Below are 23,339 nucleotides of genomic sequence, written 5' to 3'. Positions count from 1 at the left end.
TCTCATTTTGTGCCTTTCAAATATATGACCATTTAAACCTTATCCTTTGACATAAGCACAGTCAGAATGATACTGTGCTAAAGATAAATACGGTTTATCATTTAAAAAGCCAGGAGACCTGGGGTGCCTGGGTGGCTCAGTTGGTTAAGCATCCGACTTTGGCTCAGGTCATGATCTCACGGTTCATGAGTTTGAGGCCCATGTCAGGTTCTGTGCTGACAGCTCAGAGCCTGGAGCCTGCTTCAGATTCTGTGGCTCCCTCTCTGCCCCTCCCCTGCTTGTTCTCTCTCTCTCTCTCTCTCTCTCTCTCTCTCTCAGAAATAAATAAAACATTAAAAAAAATTTTTTTAGAAAAGCCAAAAGACCTTAGAAATTCTTTTGTTGCACCAATATTCTTTATTAGGGTCCAAATTTCACTGCTCTTAAAATATTGTCCCCAAACTGGTTCAAAGCGTGCCCTCCTTCATCTACTTCCTTGTTGTGGTTTTTTGGTAAATGTACAATTCAGTACTTTTTTAGTAAACCTATAAAGTTGTGCAGCCATGACCACAATCCAGTTTTAGAACATTTCTGTTACCACCCCCCCCCAAATTTCCCTTGAACCTGTGTATAGCAATCCTCACACCCCCAGCCTCAAGCAACAACCGATGTGCTTTCTGTCCATAAATTTCGTCTTTCTGGACATTTCATGTAAATGGAATATGCAACATGTAACAAATTGCCTGTCTTCTGTTCCATAGCCTAATGCTTTTGAGTTTCCTCCATGTTGTAGCATGTATCCATATTTCATTCTTTTTATTGCCAAAGAGTATCCTGTTGTATTCATTCATCCGTTGATAAACATTTGGGTCGTTTTCCCTTTGGGGCTATTAAGAACAGTGTTGTCATGAACACTAACAAGACTCTGTGTGCACAAAGTTTTCATTCCTCTCAGATACATACCTGTGAGTGGAATTTCTGGTTGTGTATTAAGTTTATGTTTAAGTCTTTAAGAAATGGCCCAACTGTTTCCCAAAGTGGCTGTGTCATCTTATTTTCTTACGGGCAGTGTATAAAGGTCCCAACTTCTGCACATCCTCACCAACACTTGTTACTGTCTGCCTTTTTTATGATACTGGTTCTGGTTGTGGTGAAGTGGTGTCTCCTCTGTGTTTGAATTTGCATTTCCTGATGACTCAACAGTTGAGCTCCTTTGCATGTGGTTGCTAACCATCATCTTCCGCTTTTTCAATGGTTTTGCAAGGCTTTTTCTTTTAAAGATCTGTATGGAACTTAAACTAAAACCTAAGTAAAAATGACATCAATTGTTATAAATCTAAGGACATCAAAGAAATAGTTCTGGTTTGTGATCATGGTAAGTAACACAATTGTATATACTGTTTTTTAATGTTTATTTATTTTTGAGAGAGACAGAACACAAGCAGGAAGGGGCAGAGAAAGAGGGAGACACAGAATCCCAAGCAGGCTCCAGGCTCCGAGCTGTCAGCGCAGAGCCCAACACGGGGCTTGAACCCACAACTATGAGATGACCGGAGCCAAAGTCGGTCGCCCAACCGACTGAGCCACCCAGGCGCCCCAGCACAATTGTATATACACTATGATCATGGTCATGTGAAAAATACTTTTTAACTACAACAGACTGTTAACTTTTAAGAGTACATATTGTGTGGTTCCATTCCTATGGCTCTGAGAGTCTGGGTTGGGAGATGGGTCAGATTTTTATTTTTATTTTCTACAACTCTCATGTGTTACTCTTATTATTTAAAAAAAAAAAAAATCCCTGGGTGGGTCAGTGGGTTGGTTGAGCGTCCAACTTCGGCTCAGGTCATGATCTCACAGTTCGAGTTCAAGCCCCATATCGGGCTCTGTGCTGACAGCTTGGAGCCTGGAACCTGCTTCAGATTCTGTCTCCCTCCCTCTCTCTACCCCTTCCTCTCTCTCTCTCTCTCTTTCTCTCTCTCTCTCTCTCAAGAATCAATAAACGTTAAAGGAAAAAAAAAAGAACTCATCCACCTTTTTTTTTAATTTTTTTTTTTTAATGTTTATTTATTTTTGAGACAGAGAGAGACAGAGCATGAACGGGGGAGGGGCAGAGAGAGAGGGAGACACAGAATCGGAAGCAGGCTCCAGGCTCTGAGCCATCAGCCCAGAGCCTGACGCGGGGCTCGAACTCACAAACCGTGAGATCGTGACCTGAGCTGAAGTCGGACGCTCAACCGACTGAGCCACCCAGGCGCCCTCATCCACCTTTTAAAAACATGAATTGGGGGGTGCCTGGGTGGCGCAGTCGGTTAAGCGTCCGACTTCAGCCAGGTCACGATCTCGCGGTCCGTGGGTTCGAGCCCCGCGTCGGGCTCTGGGCTGATGGCTCAGAGCCTGGAGCCTGTTTCCGATTCTGTGTCTCCCTCTCTCTCTGCCCCTCGCCCGTTCATGCTCTGTCTCTCTCTGTCCCAAAAATAAATAAACGTTGAAAAAAAAATTAAAAAAAAAAAAAACATGAATTGGATTCTGTTGTTCTTTGCTTAAAAATGCTTCTGTGGCTTTCCATCGAATTTAGAAAAAAGCTGAAACCCTCATCCTGGCTCATGGAGGCCCCATGTGACTTCGGCCCTGTCCACTTCTCTCTCTCACCTTCTGCCATTCTCCTCCTCGCCTTCTGCCTTCCAGCTGTCCTGACCTGTGCTCCTGGCCTCCCGTGCCTGGCTTTGTCTTACCTTAAGGCCATTGTTCGGTTGTTCTTTTCTCTTTTCTTTTCTTTTCTTTTCTTTTTTCTCCTTTCCTTTCCTTTCCTTTCCTTTCCTTTCCTTTCCTTTCCTTTCCTTTCCTTTCCTTTCCTTCCTTTTCCCACACTCAAAGAAGATTAATGTTAATATGCCAATCAGGGATAATTTTTCCATGAGCAAGATTGCCTGGCCTTATATTCCATATTTGGACAGAGCTAGACAGTTAACCAGTGGCCATAGCCCATGCTGAAGGGGAAAGGGTTTGATAACCCTCTGCCCATGCTCCCGTGTGGCTGGTTCTGAGTGGAACCAAAAATATGGAACACCTTGAGAATTTGTCATCCTTGCACAGGCGCTGTGCTAATCCTGTGCGTATCGTTGCAATTTTAGTATACGTGCTGCTGAAGCAAGCACTATGTTGTACTTTCGGCCTGACACGTTTCTTTAGATCTTCTTTTTTTTAACTTTTTTTTTAATGTTTATTCATTTTTGAGAGAGAAAGAGAGAACATGCGCGCACGAGTGGGGGAGGGGCAGAGAGAGAGGGAGACACAGAATCCGAAGCAGGCTCCAGGCTCTGAGCTGTCAGCACAGGGCCCGATGTGAGGCTCGAACTCACGAACCGTGAGATCATGACCTGAGCCGAAGTCGGACGCTTAACCGACTGAGCCACCCAGGCGCCCTTTCCCTAGTTCTTTAAAAGCCTAGCCCCTAGGTCTTCAGGTCTCATCTGAAGTATCACCTCAGTGAGACTTTCCATGACTACTTAATCTAAAGAGGTCCTTCCTTGCTACTCCCTGCCTCCGCTCCCTGTTTGCTTTCTGCATAACATTTAGTTTGCATGGTCTGTTTATTTGTTGATTGTGTCCTCCGCATAGATTATATATGTAGGTGCCAAGAGAGACCACTTCTGTTTTGCTCACCATGCTGCGTAGATACTCAGTAAATATCTAGTAAGTGAAATGAACTAAACCGTAGAGCGGAAGGGACTAAAGTCACCAAGTGTGCCCGCCCAATCCCCTCCACTTCATCCCTAATGGATTCAGCATGAGGACTTCAAGTCACAGCAAATTCTCTGTTAGGGTATCTCACATTGCCAGTTAATTCTAATGTCTGTTGAGGAGAAATATGTCTTTCTGTCTGAAACTTCCACTTATTTGTAATCTGGAGTGACACATAATACACTTAATTCTTTTCAGTGTCACTTTCAAATATTTGAATATGGCTGTCTCATCCTCCCCACATCCTCAGAGAGCCTGCTCCACCGGCTGTGATCATTTCCCTCCCCTCCGGAACCCCTCACCAGCACTTGTCCATGAACGTTTGCTTAATCTGAGGCCTCTCAAACAGAATTCGGCATGAAGAATCCTGTGGGATAATAATCTCCTTTATTTGGGATACGACCACATATACATGCAATATAAGGCAACACAAAATTTCTCTCTGCTTTCTAACAAATATGTCACGCTAGTTATTCACATCAAGTGTGCAATCAACCAGAACCACTGCTTTCGTTTTTCGCGCATGAACTCGCGTCTCCCCTACCTGGTGCACCTAATTGCTTGAGTTTAAACTCTGGATTCCCGCTTTCATCCTGCTAGTTTGGATCCATCTTTCTCACCTGTCTAGATCTCTTTGAATCTTGTTCCTGTCAGCTGACCTATTAGTGCCACCTCCTGACTGTGTGTCAGCCGACCACTTGACAAGCCCGCTCCCCTGGATTCCATCTGAGTTGCCACGAGAAATGCTAAACCGGGCAGAGCACTTGGGTATCATGTGCCCAAGGCACATGGGCCGGCCGCGGCATCATGGTTTGGGCATGGTTATTCGGTCAGGCACAGAGTCCCTGAGATGAAACGTTGCTCTTTCTTGCCTCGGTGCCTCCCTGCAGCTCGTGCATACTCTGTCCCTGTCCCGATTTACCAGTCCACACAGCAGAGCTGACGAGAAAGTGAGGTTAATCTGGGTGATTTTTTTTTTCTTGGCGAGCAGCACAGGAAGCGGCCCAGAAGCTGCAGGGGGATGTGGTTCCTCGGGACAAGAGGCCCCTGTGTCACACCAGACTAATGATTCACTCAGTGACAGTCACACAGTCCGCTGTCTTTGCCTGACACCCGTCTGTCACTTGTCACTTCTTATCTAATCCTCCACCTCCCTCCAGGTCCTCTCTCCGGCTTCACCTGCATCGGGATGAAGGCGGGCTGGTGCGAGTTGAGGGATTTGCTCCAGCCGGACAATGAGAAGGAGAGTTCATAACTCTTTTGAGGGAGAGCCGAGGCGGCCTTCCTGGGTAGCCCAGAGCATCCCCTTCAAAAGATGGAGCTCTTCTGAGCTCTTCACTTCCCCTTTAGAGCTTCCCCCCTTTCCTGGACGACTTCCACCTTCACTCGAAGCAGAAGTCTTCCATAGAGCAGACACAGCCTCCCCTCTGCAGTAGCCCGGGGGGCCCAGTGAGGCCTGGCCCCAGTACCGCAGAGCTTAGCGCCCCTCCTGCCATCCGGAAGTTTCTTCCGGGAAGCAGGCAGCCTCCTTCTGTCTCCCAGTCCGTGGGTTCCTTCAGAACCTACTGGTGCCTGGTGCTTCGGATGGGACCGACCCACCTAAGCCCCAGAGAAGAGCTTGGGTGGGGCAGGGGCTTCTGGGTTCTTCTTTCTGTGGGACCTTGGCTTTTATTTCTGCTTTCTCACTTTTATGCTAATTGCCTCATTCTTCTCTCCCCTTCCTCTTTCTCTCTTCCTGCTCCCGCTACCCCTCCTGCCAACCCTCAGGGTCTTCGTTAAGGACTGGCTCTGCCCAGAGCTCTGCGTGCACGTTGAAGTCGTCCCTCTCCATCCTCACACTTTTCTCGAGGTGACATAATTCCTGCCACTTTCGTCATTGCCTACGTCTGGCAGAACAGCTGGAGCAGGGCTAAGTGGTAGGTGGGGACATTCTGTTCGCATGAGTGATTTTGTTTTTAAGCCGTACACCCTACCCAAGAGTGTGCATGTACAATAAAACATACCAGATAAATTACCGCATCTGAAGCATGTTAACAGGCATGAAGAACACAGGTATGGAGCAAAGCACCGTCCAGTGCATTAATTACACTGTCAATTTCTTCTATGGACTGAACTGTGTCTCCCCGAATTCATGTGATGAAGCTCAGTTTCCCAGTGTGATGGTATGTGGGGGTGGGGCCCCTGGGAGATAATTAGGTTTAGGTAAGGTCTTGAGGCTGAGGCCCTCATGAAGGGATTAGTGCCCTTATTAGAGATACCAGAGAGACTCTTCTTCTGTGTGTGTGTGTTTCTCTCTCTCTCTTTTCTCTCTCTCTGTCACATGAGGACATAGAGAGAAGTTGGCAGTCTACAAGCTGGGAAGCGGGTGCTTGCCAGTTGGCTGGCATCTTGATCTGGGACTTTTCGTCTCCAGGACCGTGAGAAACTAAAGTTCCGTTGTGTAAGCCACCCAGTCTATGGCATTTTGTTACGGCAGCTCGAGCTGACTAAAACAAATTCCCAAGCTAAGTATTTGCTATCTACCATAACATTTGTTTTCCAGATGTGCCATTTGCACTCAAATCTGCATGCAAATTGAATTAGCTAATTAATACAGGTATATACTACCTCAGGATAGGAGTCTCTAGTGACTCCCTTCCCCATTAATCCCCGTATATTTATATATCTTCACTTGGAACTCCTGGATTAAACTCAGTTAAGCTTAAACTCCCTTGTCTCTTCATTTAACTGTAAAGCACTCAGACAATTTTGTCCGAATGTTCCTCTGTCCACATTTGCCTTGATATCCTCTTTACTGAAACATCATACTTATCCTTCCCAAAATTAGGCTCATGGGCGGGGGACCCAAACAATGATCCCATTTTGTAGCAAAGCCCATGCTTGGACCTCATGTCTATACCCTGTTCTTTCCACGATCATGTTAAGAATTTAGAAGGTGAAATGCAGGTATCTGGTTTCCTTTTCCGGAGCAGAGACGATTAAAATGTCCAGCCTGTCGATGATTCCCAACACTTATGAGTTCTGTCTCCTTTACGCGCCTATCTCATTTAGCCCTCACAACAGACTCTGTGGAGTAGTGAGGATCCCCTCCCTGGAGGGACGAGGGCAGTGAGACAAAGAAAGATTAACTGGCAAAGATGACAGCCAGCGAAGGATGTCAGGGTTTCCCCGCAGGCAGTCTGAATCCAGAGGTTACCTTCCTGACTACTAAGAAACCAGATGTATTCGTTGGGCGTCCCACCAAAAAGGAGCAAGGGGTCAAAGTGGAGAGCCCTAAGAGGGAGTATTTGGCAGCCTCAATTTTATCTTGCTGCGGCTTTCTTCTCACGGGGGCTCACGTGTTGGCTCTTTCTTTTGTGCGAAAGGATTACTAAATATCATAGTTGCCATTTAGCTTTCTGTTGCCAGGTTGGGACGGCTCCTGGTTTACTGCTTCTGAGTGACCCAAACTGAATACTACCCTGGATACCTTCCCTCGAAGAAGAAAAGTTTTGAGCAAGGAATTTGGACTGGAAACTTAGACTTTAGAATTTAGTACGTGTGTGTTCGGACCTGACATTAGGTCCTATTACTGATCGGGTTTTTTCGCACAGCATCCCGATTTGTCAGTTCTGGGACTAGGAGGTGTTTGGCCCACGTGTAGGAGTAAAGGCCATCCTGACATCAGCACCATTTTATTGGGGGGGGGGAGGGTCATATCTTGGGTATTGAGAACAGAAGATCCTCAAACAATTCTTAGCCGCCAGCAGGGTGGTACCAATAGCTGCCGTGAGATTATTAAACAGTACGAAGATTTCCTACAGACAGACTCAAGAACTGGTAGCATTTGCCTTCAGTCATGGGAGACCATAACAAAAACACGCTCTCATGTGTTTATTTTGGCAGCATCCTGTGGTAGCACAGAGTAGCCATGCAATCAACACGCATGGGATTAAATGGACATCTGTGGGAACCAGGGCAAAGAGTGCCAAGGGGTCCCCTGTCCCCTGTCTAAATTTAGTCTCCCCTTTTTAGAGCAAACCGGATCCTAACATGTGACAAAGCAAACATCTGGCATTAGTTTTTCTGTCCCAGTGGTGCTCCTGTTCTACCTTGTGTGTGCAGCTCTTTGCTCAGAATGAGATGGTGGCATCTTTATAAGTAGAGGAAGCACAGTGTGATAGAAAGGGTGTTGCTTTTGGAGTTCATGCATCTGGGCTCAAGGGCCAGCTCTTTTTGATACTTAAAGCATGATACTTAACTGCTTTCTCCTGGTTTATGGTTAGATCTCAGCTTCACAAGTTTGTTGTAAAGCTCTGCTGCTCCTAACCCATGATGACGGCTCAACATAGTGAACATCAGCTCCCTTCTCCTTCCCTCCTAGAGGGAATGGATCATATCACTTATTTCTGCATTCCTAACTCCCAGCATATGTCTTGGCACACGCGGAATATCTGGAAATGTTTGTGGAACAAATAAAATCTTATTTCCCAGTGTATTAAAATCCCTCCCTCTGTGTTGGTCATCTAGTTGGTTCTCAAACACTTAAAAAAATTTTTTTGTGGGGCGCCTGGGTGGCTCAGTCAGTTAAGCTTCTGACTCTGGCCCAGGTCATGATCTCGTGGTTCATGAGTTCGAGCCCTGTGTTGGGCTCTGTGCTGACAGCTCGGAGCCTGGAGCCTGCTTCAGATTCTATGTCTCATTCTCTCTCTGCCCTCCCGCCCCCCCCCCCCCCCCCCCAGCCAACTTGTGCTGTCTCTCTCTGTCTCTCGAAAATGAATAAAGGTTAAAAAAAAATTTAACTTAGGTGCAAGTTATTTACATACAATTATTTCAGTTGTATACTACTATATTTATATATTTATTAAGTTATATATTAGATTATTTACATAAATTGCTAGATCTTAAGAAAGCTTAGTAAATTTTTACGTAGGTATACATACACCCATGAAACCATCACCTAGATAAAGATAAAAAACATTTCAGTTGCCCCAGAAGGTTCTTCCTGCTACTTCCCAGTCAATACTCCCCCTGCCAGAGGAAATGATTGTGGTGACTTCTGTCCTCATAGATTCGTTTTGCCGGTTCTTGGATTTCAAATAAGTGGATCTTATAGTGCATACCCTTTTGTGCCTGGCTTATTTCACCCAAAAAATGCTGTGATATTCATCCATGCCGTCACGTATGCAGCAGTTTGTTCATTTTTATTATGTGTAGTATTCCACAATATATATAAACTATGCGTCCGTTCACCTACTGATGGACAGTGGGGTTGTTCCTAGTTTTTAGCAATGATGGATAAAGCTGTATTTTCGTTTATGTCTTTTGGTGGATAGAGCTATTCCTTTCTCTCGGGTAAACGCAAGGAGTGGAGTTGCTTATCAAAAACTACCAAACTATTTTACAAAATAGTTGAACACACTTACACTGCCACCAGCACCGTATTGAGTTCTGGTAACTTTAAATTCTTACCTGCGTTTGATATTTGGTATTGTCTTTAACATTTTAATCATCCGGGTATCTCATGGTTGTTTTAATTTGTAGATTTCTGATGAGTGATGATGTTGAGCGTCTTTTCAGGTGCTGTGGCCACGGGGCTGCACTATTCAGATCTCACTTCAAGGGAACCTTCTGCAGGGAACATAGCTGACTGACAGCTTCCAGCAGCTAGATCATCATATCTGTCATGATGCTCGCACTGAGGCCACATTTTCCCAGGAAATTTGCTGCTTCCAGTCAAAGACTAAGCAGGGCAGAGATACTAGACTTAGACCATTTCTGCCCAGTGGAGCCCTTCTCCAATAGCCAATCTTTGTTTAAGAGACTCCCATCAGCTTGGCCCAGATTACCTCAAAACTACAGTGTCTAAAGTTCTTCCTAAATCATCCGCCTTCCTTCCCTGATCCTTTTATAGATGTCAAACCTGCACCACAGTCCAGGGCTCTCCCCACTTTCTCCTGCCCCACCCCCCTTTTCCTTCATAGGCATTTCCCTCAGTAGACCCCTTGCATGTCTAATCCCATCTTGGCATATGCTTCATGAAGCCTGAACTGACCTACTTGATTATTGACTGTTGATAATTCTCTTTTGTAAAACCCCTGTACAAGTCTTTTGTCTATTTTTAAGATGAGCTTCATGCTCCTCCTTTTTTAAAAAAATTTATTTATAGGAGCGCCTGGGTGGCTCAGTCGGTTAAGCATCTGACTTCGGCTCAGGTCATTATCTTGTGGCTTGTGGGTTGGAGCCTTGCGTCAGGCTCTGTGCTGACAGCTCAGAGCCTGGAGCCTGCTTCGGATTCTGTGTCTCCCTCTCTCTCTGCACCTCTCTGCTAATGTTCTGTCTCTCTGTCTCTCTCTCAAAAATAAACATTTAAACATTTTTTAAAAATTTATTTATAGGAGTTCTGTATATATTCTGGATATAAATTCTTTGTTAGATATGATTTGTGAATATTTTCCCTCCGTCCATGGCTTGTGTATAATCACTTTATTAATGATATCTTTGATAAATAGTTTATTTTAGTGGTGCCCAGTTTATTTTTTTCCTTTGTAGTATAAAATGTGAGGTAGGTATCAAGGTTCTTTTTTTTTTTTTCATATGAATATCCAATGGTGTCAGCAACTAGAAGAAACATGATTTCCCCACTGCAGTAGCACCTATAATGGAAATTAGGTAAATCTACGTATGTATGTATATTTCTGGACTCTATTCTGTTCCATTGATTTCCTTGTTTATACTTGCACCTATAATACACAGTTTTTAAATATATATACCATCACACTTTATTTTTAAAGTAATCTCCATGCCCAACATGGGGCTCAAACTCCTGGCCTTGAGATCAAGAGTCACATGCTCCATGGACTGAGCCAGCCAGATGCTCCTACAACATACTGTTGTAATTATTATAGTTTTATAGAATGTCCTGGAACTTGAGCTCATAATTCCTCCAACTTTTTCTTCTTAAATATTGTCTAGATTATTTATATTTTCATTTATTAGAATGAGCCCATCGATTTCTAAAATTGCCTGGGATTGGGATTAGGATTCCATTAAACCAGGGTTTCTTATCCTCAACGCTATTGAAATTTTGGGCTTTGCTGTGGGGAAAGGAGTCTGTCCTGTGCATTGCAGGAGATTTAGCAGCAACCCTGGTCTCTGCCCACTAAGTGCCGGTAGTAACCCCTCCCCCCACCCCAGGTGGTGCCACACAGGTCAAGGGGCGCCTGGGTGGCTCAGTCGGTTAAGCATCTGACTTAGGCTGAGACCATGATCTCATGGTTTGTGAGTTGGAGCTCCACGTTGGGCTCTGTGCTGATAGCTCTGAGCCTGGAACTGCTTCACATTCTAGGTCTCCTGCTCTCTCTGCCTGCCCCCCACCCCTGCTCACGCACTGCCTCTCTCTGTCTCTCTCAAAAGTAAATAACATTAAAAAAAATTATTTAAAAAAATGTGTCTGTAAATTGCCAAATGTCCTTTGGCAAGCACAACTGCCCTGCCCTCTCTCCCCGATTGATAACCACTGCATCAAATCTATGGAGCAATCTGGAGAAAATTGGCATCTTAACAGTATTGGGACTCTCCATCCACAAAAATGGATTATCTCTCCATTTAAAACTGAAGCACACACTTTCAACACCCTGTACCATTGTGACCTTAAAGGCATAACGAATTCAGGTTTTCATTTACTGGTTATTTATGACATATGAACTTATACCTCCTCGCCAAAACTATCTCAGCAAATGGTTTAATGTGATAATTATTCTTCTAGTCAAAATATCTCTATTGGAAGTCAGAGCTGATCCAAAAGGAGCCTTGGATTTAAATATGACATAGTAGAAACTCTAAATGTCTAACAAGTAAATTAAACAAAAAAGCAAGCATCAAAAAGATAAGGTAAGGGGCGCCTGGGTGGCGCAATCGGTTAAGCGTCCGACTTCAGCCAGGTCACGATCTCGCGGTCCGGGAGTTCGAGCCCCGCGTCAGGCTCTGGGCTGATGGCTCAGAGCCTGGAGCCTGTTTCTGATTCTGTGTCTCCCTCTCTCTCTGCCCCTCCCCCGTTCATGCTCTGTCTCTCTCTGTCCCAAAAATAAATAAACGTTGAAAAAAAAATTTAAAAAAAAAAAAAAAAAAAAAAAAAAAAAAGATAAGGTAAGGGTGTAGGTTCAAGCCCCACATTGGTTGTACAGATTACTTAAAAATAAAGTCTTTAGGGGTGCCTGGGTGGCTCAGTCGGTTAAGCGTCAGACTTCAGCTCAGGTCATGATCTCACAGTTTGTGGGTTCGAGCCCCACATCAGGCTCTGTGCTGACAGCTAGAGCCTGGAGCCTGCTTCGGGTTCTGTGTCCCCCTCTGTCTCTCTGCCCCTCCCCCACGATGCTTGCTCTCTCTCTCTCTCTCTCTGTCTAAAATAAACATACATACATACATACATACATAAAATCTTTAAAAACACAAAAGATAAGGTAAATGGAAAGCCAATTAAGTGAAAAGATACTACTCTGTCATCTCTACACTTATCAATAGAAAATTAATATTTATTAACCAGAAGAAGAATCTCATAACATGTCATTGTCTTTAACAAATATACATTAGCTACCTCTTTGAGCTTGCTGTAAGACTTGAAACTTTCTGACAGTTTGGTTCAGTCCACAAACCTCATAAAGTTGTTTTTGTCCCTGTTACACAAATTAGAGGACAGTGGAGGTGGTGTCCTGAGGCTAGCAGTCTCATTTTGTCCTGGTACTGCCCCAGTCCTCACCCATCATCTATGCTGCTCCTTTTTCAATTCTCCTGAAGGGAGCTGCCCCTTCCCTGCTAAATAACATTCAATGGCTCACCACTGTCCACCAAATAAAGGCCAAGTTCTTGTGCACGTTCAAGATCTTGTTTCCTATACATCTCAATAGACTATAAAGAACAAAAACAGCCTATTCATGCCTTTGTCACCTCCTTGTCGTCTCACCCCACACAGAGTAGGAATACCTCCGGAGTGATGCATTTTCCATCTCCAGTAGGAGTATGGCAGAGGATTCGAACTTCACAACTGTTTGGACTGGACACTGATCCAGAGGGCTTAGGATTATTCTTCAGTTAATCAGGTATATTACAGATACAGATACAACAGGTCAAATAAAATTTCCCAGGAGCACAGGGCATGGCGGAGACAGAACACTAGCCACTAAAATAGAGCAGGGTTGGAAAACTTTTCTTGTAAAGCGTCAGATAGTAAACATTCTAGGCGTTGCGGGTCATATAGCCCCCCTGGCAGTGACTCACCACTGCCATTTTATTGTGACAGCGGCCGGAGGTAATATCTAGGCAAACGGGAGTGGCTGTATTCGCACAAATCGTATTTTAAAAAACAGGTGGTGGGCAGCATTCGGCCTATGGGCCATAGGTGGCCAACTCCTGAGACAGAGGGTTGTTCTGTTACCAAAGAGGGTTTGAAACACAAGATGCTGACGGGAAAGCCAGGTGCTGACATAGAACGGAAAAGTTGAAATCAATGAACAAAAGTACAATTCTGTACTAAGTTTTAGACAGGAAAATGGAACAAGTACCTAACTGGAAAAAGAAGAGGTTTCATGTAAAATGTCTCCTGAGTTAGGTGAAAAATTTTATTCAGTTCAAGAAAAGAGAAAAGATGACTTTGGGGCTTGGTTGCCTGAAAATTCCCCATGGGCCAAATGGAGCCGTGTGGCTTCTCTGAACATCTAACGTGCTGTATGAAAGCAGAGCATCCAGAAGATGCAGGGTGACGACCCCAGGGGATGGGGCACCATGTTGGTCGGGTCACCACTAGATCCCTCACCCCCATCTCTGCCAGACACTAGGAGGTGCTCACTGGGAAATAATCGTTCCCGTGCTCTGCGCTGGGTGGTGCGGTTGGACATTTGAGTGTCTGCTCTGTGCAATGTCTGAGCCGGATTCAAGCGTGAAAAAGTGCTGTTTGAGCTCCGAGCTTCTGAAAGGCGGGGCCCAGCTGAGGACAGAGGAAGAGAGACAAGGGGAAAGAGTAGCCCAGGCAGGGGACAGTACTAGAGTCTGCTGGGATTATCTGACGGGGCTCAATTCTGTTCTTTCTCTTCAAAATACCAGTTAGAATCCAGGTTTCTGCCGGGGGCGGGGGGCGGGCAGGGGGCATCATACTTTCTAAGGAGTCATAACTTTAGCTTTGTTTTCTGAAAAATATGCCACCCTACCTGAGAGACAAGAGACAAATGTGTTGACACATTTAAGGAAACACTTGTAGTATTTCAAATGAGCCGATAAAGGGAGAGAAACGTAAGGAACCCATAGGCTACAGTGGGAGTTCTCAGAGCCCCGGTAATCCCCTGGCAAGGGAACTAATTATGTTTGCAGAAGACGTGTGTGCTTGATAAAATAATTAAAAATAAATTGCTCTCCTTGGACATGCAAATCGCCAAGTGTTAAAGCAACCCCATTGGTCACATAGATAATAAATAGATGCGTTTTCTCAAGTCTGTTAGGTGGCACTGATTGATTTCCAGTTCTGGCTACGATAGGGCCTGAGCAGCTTTTGAAACAAAGATGAGGAGACCTCAGACCCAGTGGGAACAGTTGTCATATCCTGGGGGCCAGTTGTTAAAAGCTGTAAGCCATGACACTCCCCAACCCCAGCCCTCCTGACCTTTCCTGGCTGAGAACTGGGGACTCTGAGGAACCAGACTTGACCCAGTGATCCCCCTGGGCTCCCAGCCCCTGCTGGAGAAAGAGGGGACAGGGGCCCTGTTACTCCTCCTCCCTCAAAGAACTACCACGACACTCTGTGCTACTACCCAGTGCTGTCAGGTCAAAGAAAATAAGGCATTGGCTAAAAGCCAGGACCCAGATGGATCTTTTGGTGTGGGGAGGAAGGGGAGATATGAGGCCTTGGGGTTGACTGTCGTTAAAAAAAAAAAAAAAAAAGTTTTTCCTAATGACCTAATAGTCTTATAGAGCAAAGAAGAAAAGGAGATGAGAGGTGAGGTGAGGAGAAAGAAAGAAAGAAAGAAAGAAGAAAGAAAGAAAGAAAGGCAGAAAGAAAGAAAGAAAACAGAGAAAGCGAGGAAGGGAAGGAGGGAGGAACAAAGAGGAAGCAGAAACTCAGACTACAAAATGCTTTATAATTTCTTCAAAGAACCCATCAATATTAATTAGGTACTGTCTATGCAAAGATTGTCCTTGAGTAGCATTTATAGATGGGATGGGGGCAAGACAGGATTTCTGCATTGAAGGAAGTCACATCCACATTGGGAAGTAGATCTGATGTGAATGAAGGGCATATTCCCAATTCCTTTTTGCCTTGCTGACATCAGGCCCCTTCCCACACCTCTTATTTGGGGGCAAGAGATTACCTAGAGCCAGTGTGACTGGACCACTCGGAATGCTTTCCTGGGAATCAGTGACATAAGGGAGGAGAAAGCAGAGGGCAGCCTCACCCTGGGCTTCGCCATAGGATCGCAACTAATACCCAAGAGGCTGTGTGAGGGAGGTTCTCTCCTTACAGAAGGGGACCCTGAACCTCTGTGAGGTGCGGCAAATGAAACACAGGGTAAATCATCTAGTTCCTGGGAGAAGGCAAGGGGTAGATGACTTAACACACAAAGAAACCACATACACATTCCCTCTGATTCTTAGGTAACTTGCCCAAGGCCACACACACCAAGAAGGACACAATCAGGATTCATTCACACCAATGCTCAGTCCAATTCCAGAGCCCACACTTTCCATAGGGCTGCAGACAGCTCTCGGGATTCAATGGTCTTCCTCTTCCCTCCAGGTGGTTACCCAGTCTCCAGCCCGTTTCAAATCCACCCAGAGAGTCTTTTCTTTCAGCGCGTTTAGCTTCAGTGCCGACAACCTCCTGGCTTTGTGGTACAAGCAGACGAGGGAAATGAGCAGAAGGATAAACAGAATGCAGGGGCAGGTGAATAGGAAATAGAGTAAAGGTGTTGATGAGCAGATCCTGGAGGGAAATGTGGGCTCTGCAATGAAAAGAACAATAAAGAAGATAATTAGTCTCCAGCTTACCTGCACTAATCAATGATAAACACTTGGGGGATTTATTGTTACAGGGAAATATATGTAAAAATAGTGGGGCCAAGTAGTGGTGGGCCCTTTAAATCGTTTGTGGGCAGAGGAGTCCAGAATAGGGCTCTTCCAGCCTAGCTGCCCTCACCCAGCATGTCCCAACCACTGGGTGGGGGGTTCCAGTGACCTACTTAAAACCAACAGCTGCGAAGAAAAATAAAACAAAAAAAGAAAACCTCTCCTTTAATCTTCTATCCTCAGAAAAGATATCTATAATTCAACCCTCGTTCTCAGCTCTGTTGCTGGTCCTGAATTTTTAACTGAGTTATTCCCACTGCTGCTGCTTAAGTGTGCGTACTCATATGGACACGCACGCGGCACACACACATGCACGTGTGCACACTCACACAGTGCGCTGTTTTTACACAACTACAGTGAGAAGCTCGGTCCGGACTCTCCTGTTGGGATCCCCCCACCCAGGCACCCTCCGTTTGGCTCCCCTCCTGTGTTGCCCTTACTGTTGCCTCCATCATGCACGCTCTCTGCATCCTAATCCTCTGGGTCCTCCTGACCCAGCTCAGACAACACTTCCTCTCCTGGGTCCTCTACCTGCCTCAGGCACAGTCCTTTCCAATGCTCCTCTCACATACCCCCTGGTGTAGACCACTTTTGTTCCTCCTTAACCATCTCCTTCATTCCACCACAGTTGAGTACGACTGGTAGCGACTGATAGCGTCATTGGTTTCTGTGTCCCCTGCTATGCCCAGCACTTGCCTGACAACGTTGGCTGATCTGAATCGAACCGGACTGACTGCAACCACCTGGGCAAAGGCTACTATATAAAGGCAAGCTAAAGCACACGATCTTCCAGCAACTGCAGTCCGTGGCGGGGGCAGGAGGGGGGCACTGTCAGCGCACAGACACGCCAGGCATGCACAAGCAGTCCCAAAGTGGCTCCTGGCCACACGGCCAGAGAGGCAAGGGGACAGGGCTGCAAACACCACAGGTTCCAGGAAGCAGTGCCTAACAGCCTCCATGCACAAAGGCACATGCTTAGAGAGACACCAACCACTAAATGTAGTCTTCTGACGACATTTGTTTATGACAGGATATTTGAACTTGGGGCTTTTTGGAAAACTCTGATGCTAATAGTAGCTGTGCTTTTATTGGAAAATTGTAATGACATAAGCAAGTTCTTCTTCAGAGGTTAAGTTATAGGATTCACGGGATTATAGACTCTTAGAGATGTAAACGGCTTTGGAGGTCATTTCCACCAACCTCTACCGCAAGAATTCCATTTTTGGCATTGTTGATGCATTTGCACCTTGAAGAACGTCTCTTTGTTGGAAGTCAAGAAAGAGCCTCAAACATTTGTCCGGCTCCTGCCTTGTGAACTCCTGAAGGACAGGGCCCATGTCTTACGCGTCTTTTTATCTTGTACAGCACTTTGTCCATAGGTCATCAATGGAAACCGATGGATGAATCAATTGCGTGAGTGCATTGCACACACAGGAACCCAGGGGTGGCTGTCATCCTGTTACACAGAGTAAAGACCATCACTGAACAGGAAGCTAGCTCTGAACAGGACTTGACGAGCTGAAGGAGTTTGCAGCTGGATTTTCTCTGGTCTCATGTATATTCTTCGCCCTCAAGTTGGTTTTGGTTTTTGAAAGGGTGGGCAATGATAAAGCTAGACTTTTAATTCATTATCACCCTCTCTCTCTCTATCCTACCTGACCCCTCTCTCCAAGGCCCTGCTTGACTACAATAAATCTCCCCAGGTCTTATCTTAATATATCTGAAGGCATGTGGGTAGGAAGGAGGTAGAAATGGCAGTGCTGAAAGAGACCGGAGCTGTAGAAAACAGCGGAGAAGAGCACTGGCCTTGACACTTCACGCTACTCGTACGCACAGTAGCGACTGAGTACCTCTTCCATCTCGAAGGAAGCCGGGTTCACATTCTGGCTCTTCCACATACTGTTATTGACGTTGGACCAGTTACTTGCCCTCAATAACGCTTAGTTTCCTCATCGATCAAATGGGGATAATAATTTCTAGAGTCGTGATAAGATAATGAAGTATTTAACAGAGCGCTCAGCACATCTGTTGAGTCAGCAAGGAATAACTATCAGTACACTGGTAGGAAAGTCACAGGCAATGCTCTCCCAAGAGACCGGGTCGAAAACGGGGCTTGACCAGCTGGTTCCCCACACAGGCACCACAAGCTTGGCCACGTTCTTCCGCAGGCCCAGTCTCTCCCTCAAGTCTCTGGTCCCTCCGTCTCCATGGCTGGGTGACGTTCCACTGAGAGTCAAATGATTACATAGGAGACTCTGACTTCCCTTCCCTATCATGGGAGGCAGAGAATTGGGAAGTGAGAGTCCACCTCTGTGTCACCGTTGCTAGGACGGTGGTGCGATACTGAAGAGATTTGCACCAGCACGCAGAAGGTGAGAAGAAATCCGGTACTTGGCTTTTTTTCTTTTTCCCCTGAGACTCTAACCTTCAGTGTGAAGGGACTGCCAGAGGGCTTGGGTATCTTAATGGGGAGGAGACTGCTCTGTGTGGAGCAATCTGCCATCAAAGGATAGCACAGGCGCTCGTCACAGTGCCGAGTTGGCCAACAGCCAGCAACTGTCAGCTCCAGTGCTTCTAAATTACCTCTCCTGGGAGGGCAGGGTTTGCTCTAGATCCCACAATCACCAGTCCCCACCATCTGCCTCTCACCCATATCTGGATTAGAATTAGCGACATCCCAAACCATTAAGGTTTGGCATTTTGAATCAATCCGAGTAAGTGCCCGATGCTCGAAGTACAAGGTCTGCAAGACAGAGCCAAAAGTGTAATGAGAACACTTCATCACGAGGCTTGGTTGATAACTTGCTCCCACCCACAGCCAAATACACCACGAGGAGCATTCCTTTTCCATATTACCTCAGAAGTACTGACTTCAGCAGAGGACAGATACCGGAGAGCGAGGGGGCTACCAATTCTGCCCCCACCCCAACCCAAATTCAGCAATGGACCATGCCAAGTGTGGCCATGGGAGAGAGTTGGCTCCCGCCAAGAAATGAAAGTAGGGTTCGGGAACCCAATACAAGCGCATCCCAGAATGAATGGTGCCTGACAGTATCCTGTTTCATCCCAACTGAAGACTCGCTTGCTCATTCTTTCATGAAGCATTTATTGAGTACTACGTGCCAGACTTTGTGGGAGGCACCGGGGTAGCATAGAAAAATGTTATGTTCTCTCCAGAAACTTCAGTGTGGTAGGGGCACATATCTCCTTTGAAGGGTCACTTTCTAAGTATATCCTTACCCACCTAGAAGCTGGGGAAGAGTAACAAATACATATGATGACAAGTAATCCAGTCCCCAGAAAGCCTTATAATCTTGCCTATTAATTAATTACAGAGAATTCTCTAGAATAAGACATTTATGTCTGGGGTCTGAGGGTGAGGTAGGAAGACTAAGGTATCTCTAGCCCCTGCCTTGGCTTAGTCATAGGTAAGGAAGTCAGATGGAGAAGCAAATGCCAGGTCCATTCCATTCCCCCAGGGAGATGCGTCTTAACTTTTCTGTCTCCACTTGAGCCACAGCACTCCACAGACTTATTAGGTAGTCCTAAACTAACCCACCCTGAAATTGCCACAGGGAGGTGGCAGAAAACCATCTGAGAAGTGGAGAGTTGATAGCATGTTAGTCCCTGAGAAGGTAGCAGATAAGTTGGGAGGTGAAGGATTAGTAGGTGTTGACCAAAGGTGGCATGGAGGGGCACTGCAGTCAGCAGGTGGTATAGCTTCATCATCTTCCTCTCTGCGGCCTCTTTCCCCTCTAGAATTTTTTAAAGTGCTCAAGTCCCTACCAGCTCCAAACCAAAACAGAACAAAGTAAAACTTCACTGACACCTCTTGCCACTTATCTTCTCTCTTACCTTTACATCAAAGCTCTTGAAAGTGTAATCTATATTTGATGTGTCCACTCTTTCACTGTGGTCTGCCTTTTCTCATTACTTCTCTGCAATTGCCCTGCAGTGTGAAATCCCATGGACACTTGCCCGTTCTTATCTTAATTGACCTCTTTACAATAGTTGAGTTTGTTGGCTTTCCCTTCCCTTTTGCTGTGCTCTCTGCCTTTGGTTTCTAGGATACCACCAAACCCTGGTTCTCCTCCTACCTCTTGGCTACTCCTTTCGTTCCCCTTCAGTCTCCTCTTCTGTACTTCCCTGATCAATAGTATCTCAGGGATGTGTCGTTGGACACCATTATTGGCTATGAGTTGATGCCTACTAATCTACAGCTCTGGCAAAGATCTCTCTTGGAAATCCCCATGTCTATTGGGTATAACTCTCTGGATAACTCACACATACTCCACACATCAATTCCAGCTCAACTTATTCAAAATTGAACTAATTTCTCCATCAGACCTTATATTACCTCATTTAGTGAATGTCCCCACTAACCACCCATGCTAGAAACTTCTTATTTATCCTTGATTCTCCCCTTCTGCCGATTCACCCTCCACATGCACCTAATCAGTCTCTAAATCCTGAAGATGATGCTGCCTAACACTGACTGCCTGCTTTTCTCTCATCCCTCATTAAAGCACTGCCTTAATTTGGACCTTCATCTTGTCTCACCTGGGTTCCTACTATCAATTTCAAATAGTGCTCTCTGCTCTGTGTCTGCCTCCCTTCCAACTCATCTTTAACAGGGCTCCCAGTGGGAGCTTCCTAAAATGCAAATCTCATGATGTCACTCCCCTGGTTGAACTTCGCTGACACTTCATAAGGTTCATGACTCAGTTCACCTTCCTTAGCTACATACGTGGGATGAGTTTGAGATCCATACCCTCCCATCTCACTAGCTGCCTCTCTTACCCTTGCGCCACAGTTTATTTTTTAATAATTTTTTAATGTTTATTTATTTTTGAGAGAGAGATGAGTGGAGAGAGAGTGTGTCAGAGCATGAGTTGGGGAGGGGCAGAGAGAGAAGGAGACACAGCATCTGAAACAGGCTCCAGGCTCTGAGCTGTCAGCATAGAGCCTGATGCAAGGCTCGAGCCCACGAACCAGGAGATCACGACCTGAACCAAAGTCGGACACTTAAACTAACTGAGCCGCTCAGGTGCCCCTGCCCTTGCACCACAGTTTTTATGATCATCTTGCCTAGCCTTTCCTTTCCCTAAAATATGTCCTCTTCCTTTTCATAGGCCCCATACTCTGGGGAGTTTCCCAGATCTCCTCCCCACCCAGCCCTTCACCCCAGCCCTGCCTCTGCTCCTTGTGCAGCACCCTAAAACTATTTCTTTGATGACACCTACCACTTTGGACTTTACTTCCCCAACAGAATCTGAGCTCTTTGGGGGATGCCTGGGTGGCTCAGTTGGTTAAGCATCCGACTCCTGGTTTCAGCTCAGGTCATGATCTCACGGTTCAGGAGTTTGAGCCCCACATCAGGGTCTGTGCTGACAGCGCGGAGCCTGCTTGGGATTCTCTGTCTCCTCCTTCTCTGCCTCCTTCCCCTCTCTCTCTCTCTCTCTCTCAAAAAATAAACATTAAAAAAAAAAAAAGGAAAAAGAATCTGAGCTCTTTGGGAACAGACTCTGTAATACATGTTTTTGTGATCTCAGAAGCTCACATGGTTATTTATTGAACAACTTAAAATATTTTGTCATGGGGCGCCTGGGTGGCTCAGTAGGTTAAGCATCAGACTTCAGCTCTGGTCATGATCTCGCAGTTCGTGGGTTCATGTCCCTTGTTGGCCTCTATGCTGACAGCCTGGAGCCTGCTTCAGATTCTGTGTCCCCTTCTCTGTCTGCCCCTCTCCCACTGTCTCTCTCTCTCCCTCTCTCTCAAAAACAAATAAACATTAAAAATAATAAAAGGAGTAAGAGGTATATATTAAAAATATTTTGTCATATATATAGATGTAGATAGATATATATATAGATATATATAGATACAGTATATACGTGTGTGTGTATGTGTGTGTGTGTTGCCTGTGTGTGTGTATAGCATGTTTGGAGGCATAAGAGGAAAGAGAGTTAACATTTCTTGAGCACTTACAATATCCATGGACTATGCTAGCTACTTTACACACATTTGTATTACGATCCTCATTTTATGAGTAAGCTGAGGCTCACAGTGGTTAAGGAACCAGGGTATGATTTCACAGCTCATAGGTGGCAGGGGGCTGTGATCCAAGCCTAGGCTTGTCTGATTCCAAACCCTGGGATTTCGCATCCCACCCCCCCCTCACTGCCTCCCCAACTACCAGGAAAGAACAGCGAGGTAGAGGAAGCAAAATGCTGTAAGCAAGGATTTACTTGGGAACCCCCACTGTGTCTATAACAAAAACCCTCCGCTTATCATGGCACAAGTTTTCAAGCTTCTTCAACTGTAAAGAATACAAAGACCTCCCAACTTTTAATGTTTTCTTTCCAGAGTTTATCTTCTAAAAACCTTACACCTGACTTGTAAGGATTCTACAAAGATTAACTATATATGTGTATATATATATATATATATATATATATATATATATTGCTGTGTAGGATCCCATGTCTCTCAGAGGAGATGTGCTTTTTCATCACAGATTATATATTTATTACAGTTATTATCTATTTATTCTGCTACAAAAAGTGCTGATTCTACAGAGCCTAGGGATTCCAGGGAGAAAACATGTATGGAATGTGCTCAGGTTGTGGGACTTCCCGTAATTGTTGGAATAGAAGAAAAATATCTTCTGGACACTGGGGAGAAAACTTCTGTTGAAGAACACTTGGGGGAGGAGGATGCTGGAGCCCTAGGGAGCAAGTCAGAGAACTCTGACTTCTGCTCTAGAAGCCTGGCTGGGACAGGGACACAACTGTCCCTATTTTGGAGAAGTTGCCACCTATTCCCAGCACCACTTTTTCCCCCCAGAGAGTGTCACCAAAGCTAGCTGGTGTTTCAGGAATGTTACCTAGAATTGATCCTTTTTACTCTTGCTGGTGTGGGGCACCAAGGTCACAGCTATGCATCTCCGGTGTCCCCTTCCCACTATTAAGTTCAGCGCACCTCTCGCCTTTTCCCTAAACCCCACCAGGAAGGAGCCGCTCAGGGGCATCTGGGTGGCTCAGTCGGTTAAGCATCCAACTTTGGCTCAGGTCATGATCACGTGGGTTTGTGAGTTCAAGCCTCTCATCCAGCTCTGTGCTGACAGCTCAGAGCCTGGAGCCTGTGTCAGATTCTGTGTCTCCCTCTCTCTCTGCCCCTCTTCCACTCTCTCCCTGTCCCTCCCTCTCTCTCTCTCTCAAAAATAAATAAACATTAAAACAATTTACATAAAAAAGGAAAGAAGAAAGAAAGAAAGAAAAAGAAAGAAAGAAAGAAAGAAAGAAAGAAAGAAAGAAAGAAAGAAAGAGAAGCAGCTCAGAGATGAGCTGGCCATATTAGCCAGCACACTGATCACCAGGGAAGATTTACTGGTCTGGCTGGAGAAATTTTTGCTTTCATTAACAAATGCTTAATGAATGCCTACTACATGCTTGGCACTGTACTGGCTGGAAGGTTGCCCTCTTCTCCTTCACAGCCTCTTGCTCCACACCCCTCCTCAAGCTGTG

At 45.5% G+C, this 23,339-nt stretch overlaps 1 protein-coding gene and 1 non-coding gene across 2 annotated transcripts in view; both read right to left on the bottom strand.

Moving 5' to 3' along the window:
• Positions 1-3,034: 3,034 nt before the first annotated feature.
• Positions 3,035-3,137, bottom strand: LOC115522577. The gene has a single exon (XR_003971476.1). It is a non-coding gene; the product is annotated as a U6 spliceosomal RNA (small nuclear RNA).
• An 11,629-nt stretch (positions 3,138-14,766) lies between these two features.
• The window catches only part of CD101 (CD101 molecule), a 36,021-nt gene continuing 27,448 nt past the window's right edge, over positions 14,767-23,339 (bottom strand). Inside the window, exon 9 of the mRNA XM_030323861.2 lies at positions 14,767-15,689. Coding sequence (XP_030179721.1) covers positions 15,460-15,689 — 230 coding nt within the window. The 3' untranslated portion in view covers positions 14,767-15,459. The remainder of the gene's footprint in view (positions 15,690-23,339) is intronic.

Source organism: Lynx canadensis, chromosome C1, assembly GCF_007474595.2.
Source record: "Lynx canadensis isolate LIC74 chromosome C1, mLynCan4.pri.v2, whole genome shotgun sequence".
In the NCBI taxonomy this organism is placed as follows: Eukaryota; Metazoa; Chordata; class Mammalia; order Carnivora; family Felidae; genus Lynx; species Lynx canadensis.
Note: the sequence above shows the minus strand (reverse complement) of the source record. Positions and strands in the feature narration are given on the sequence as shown.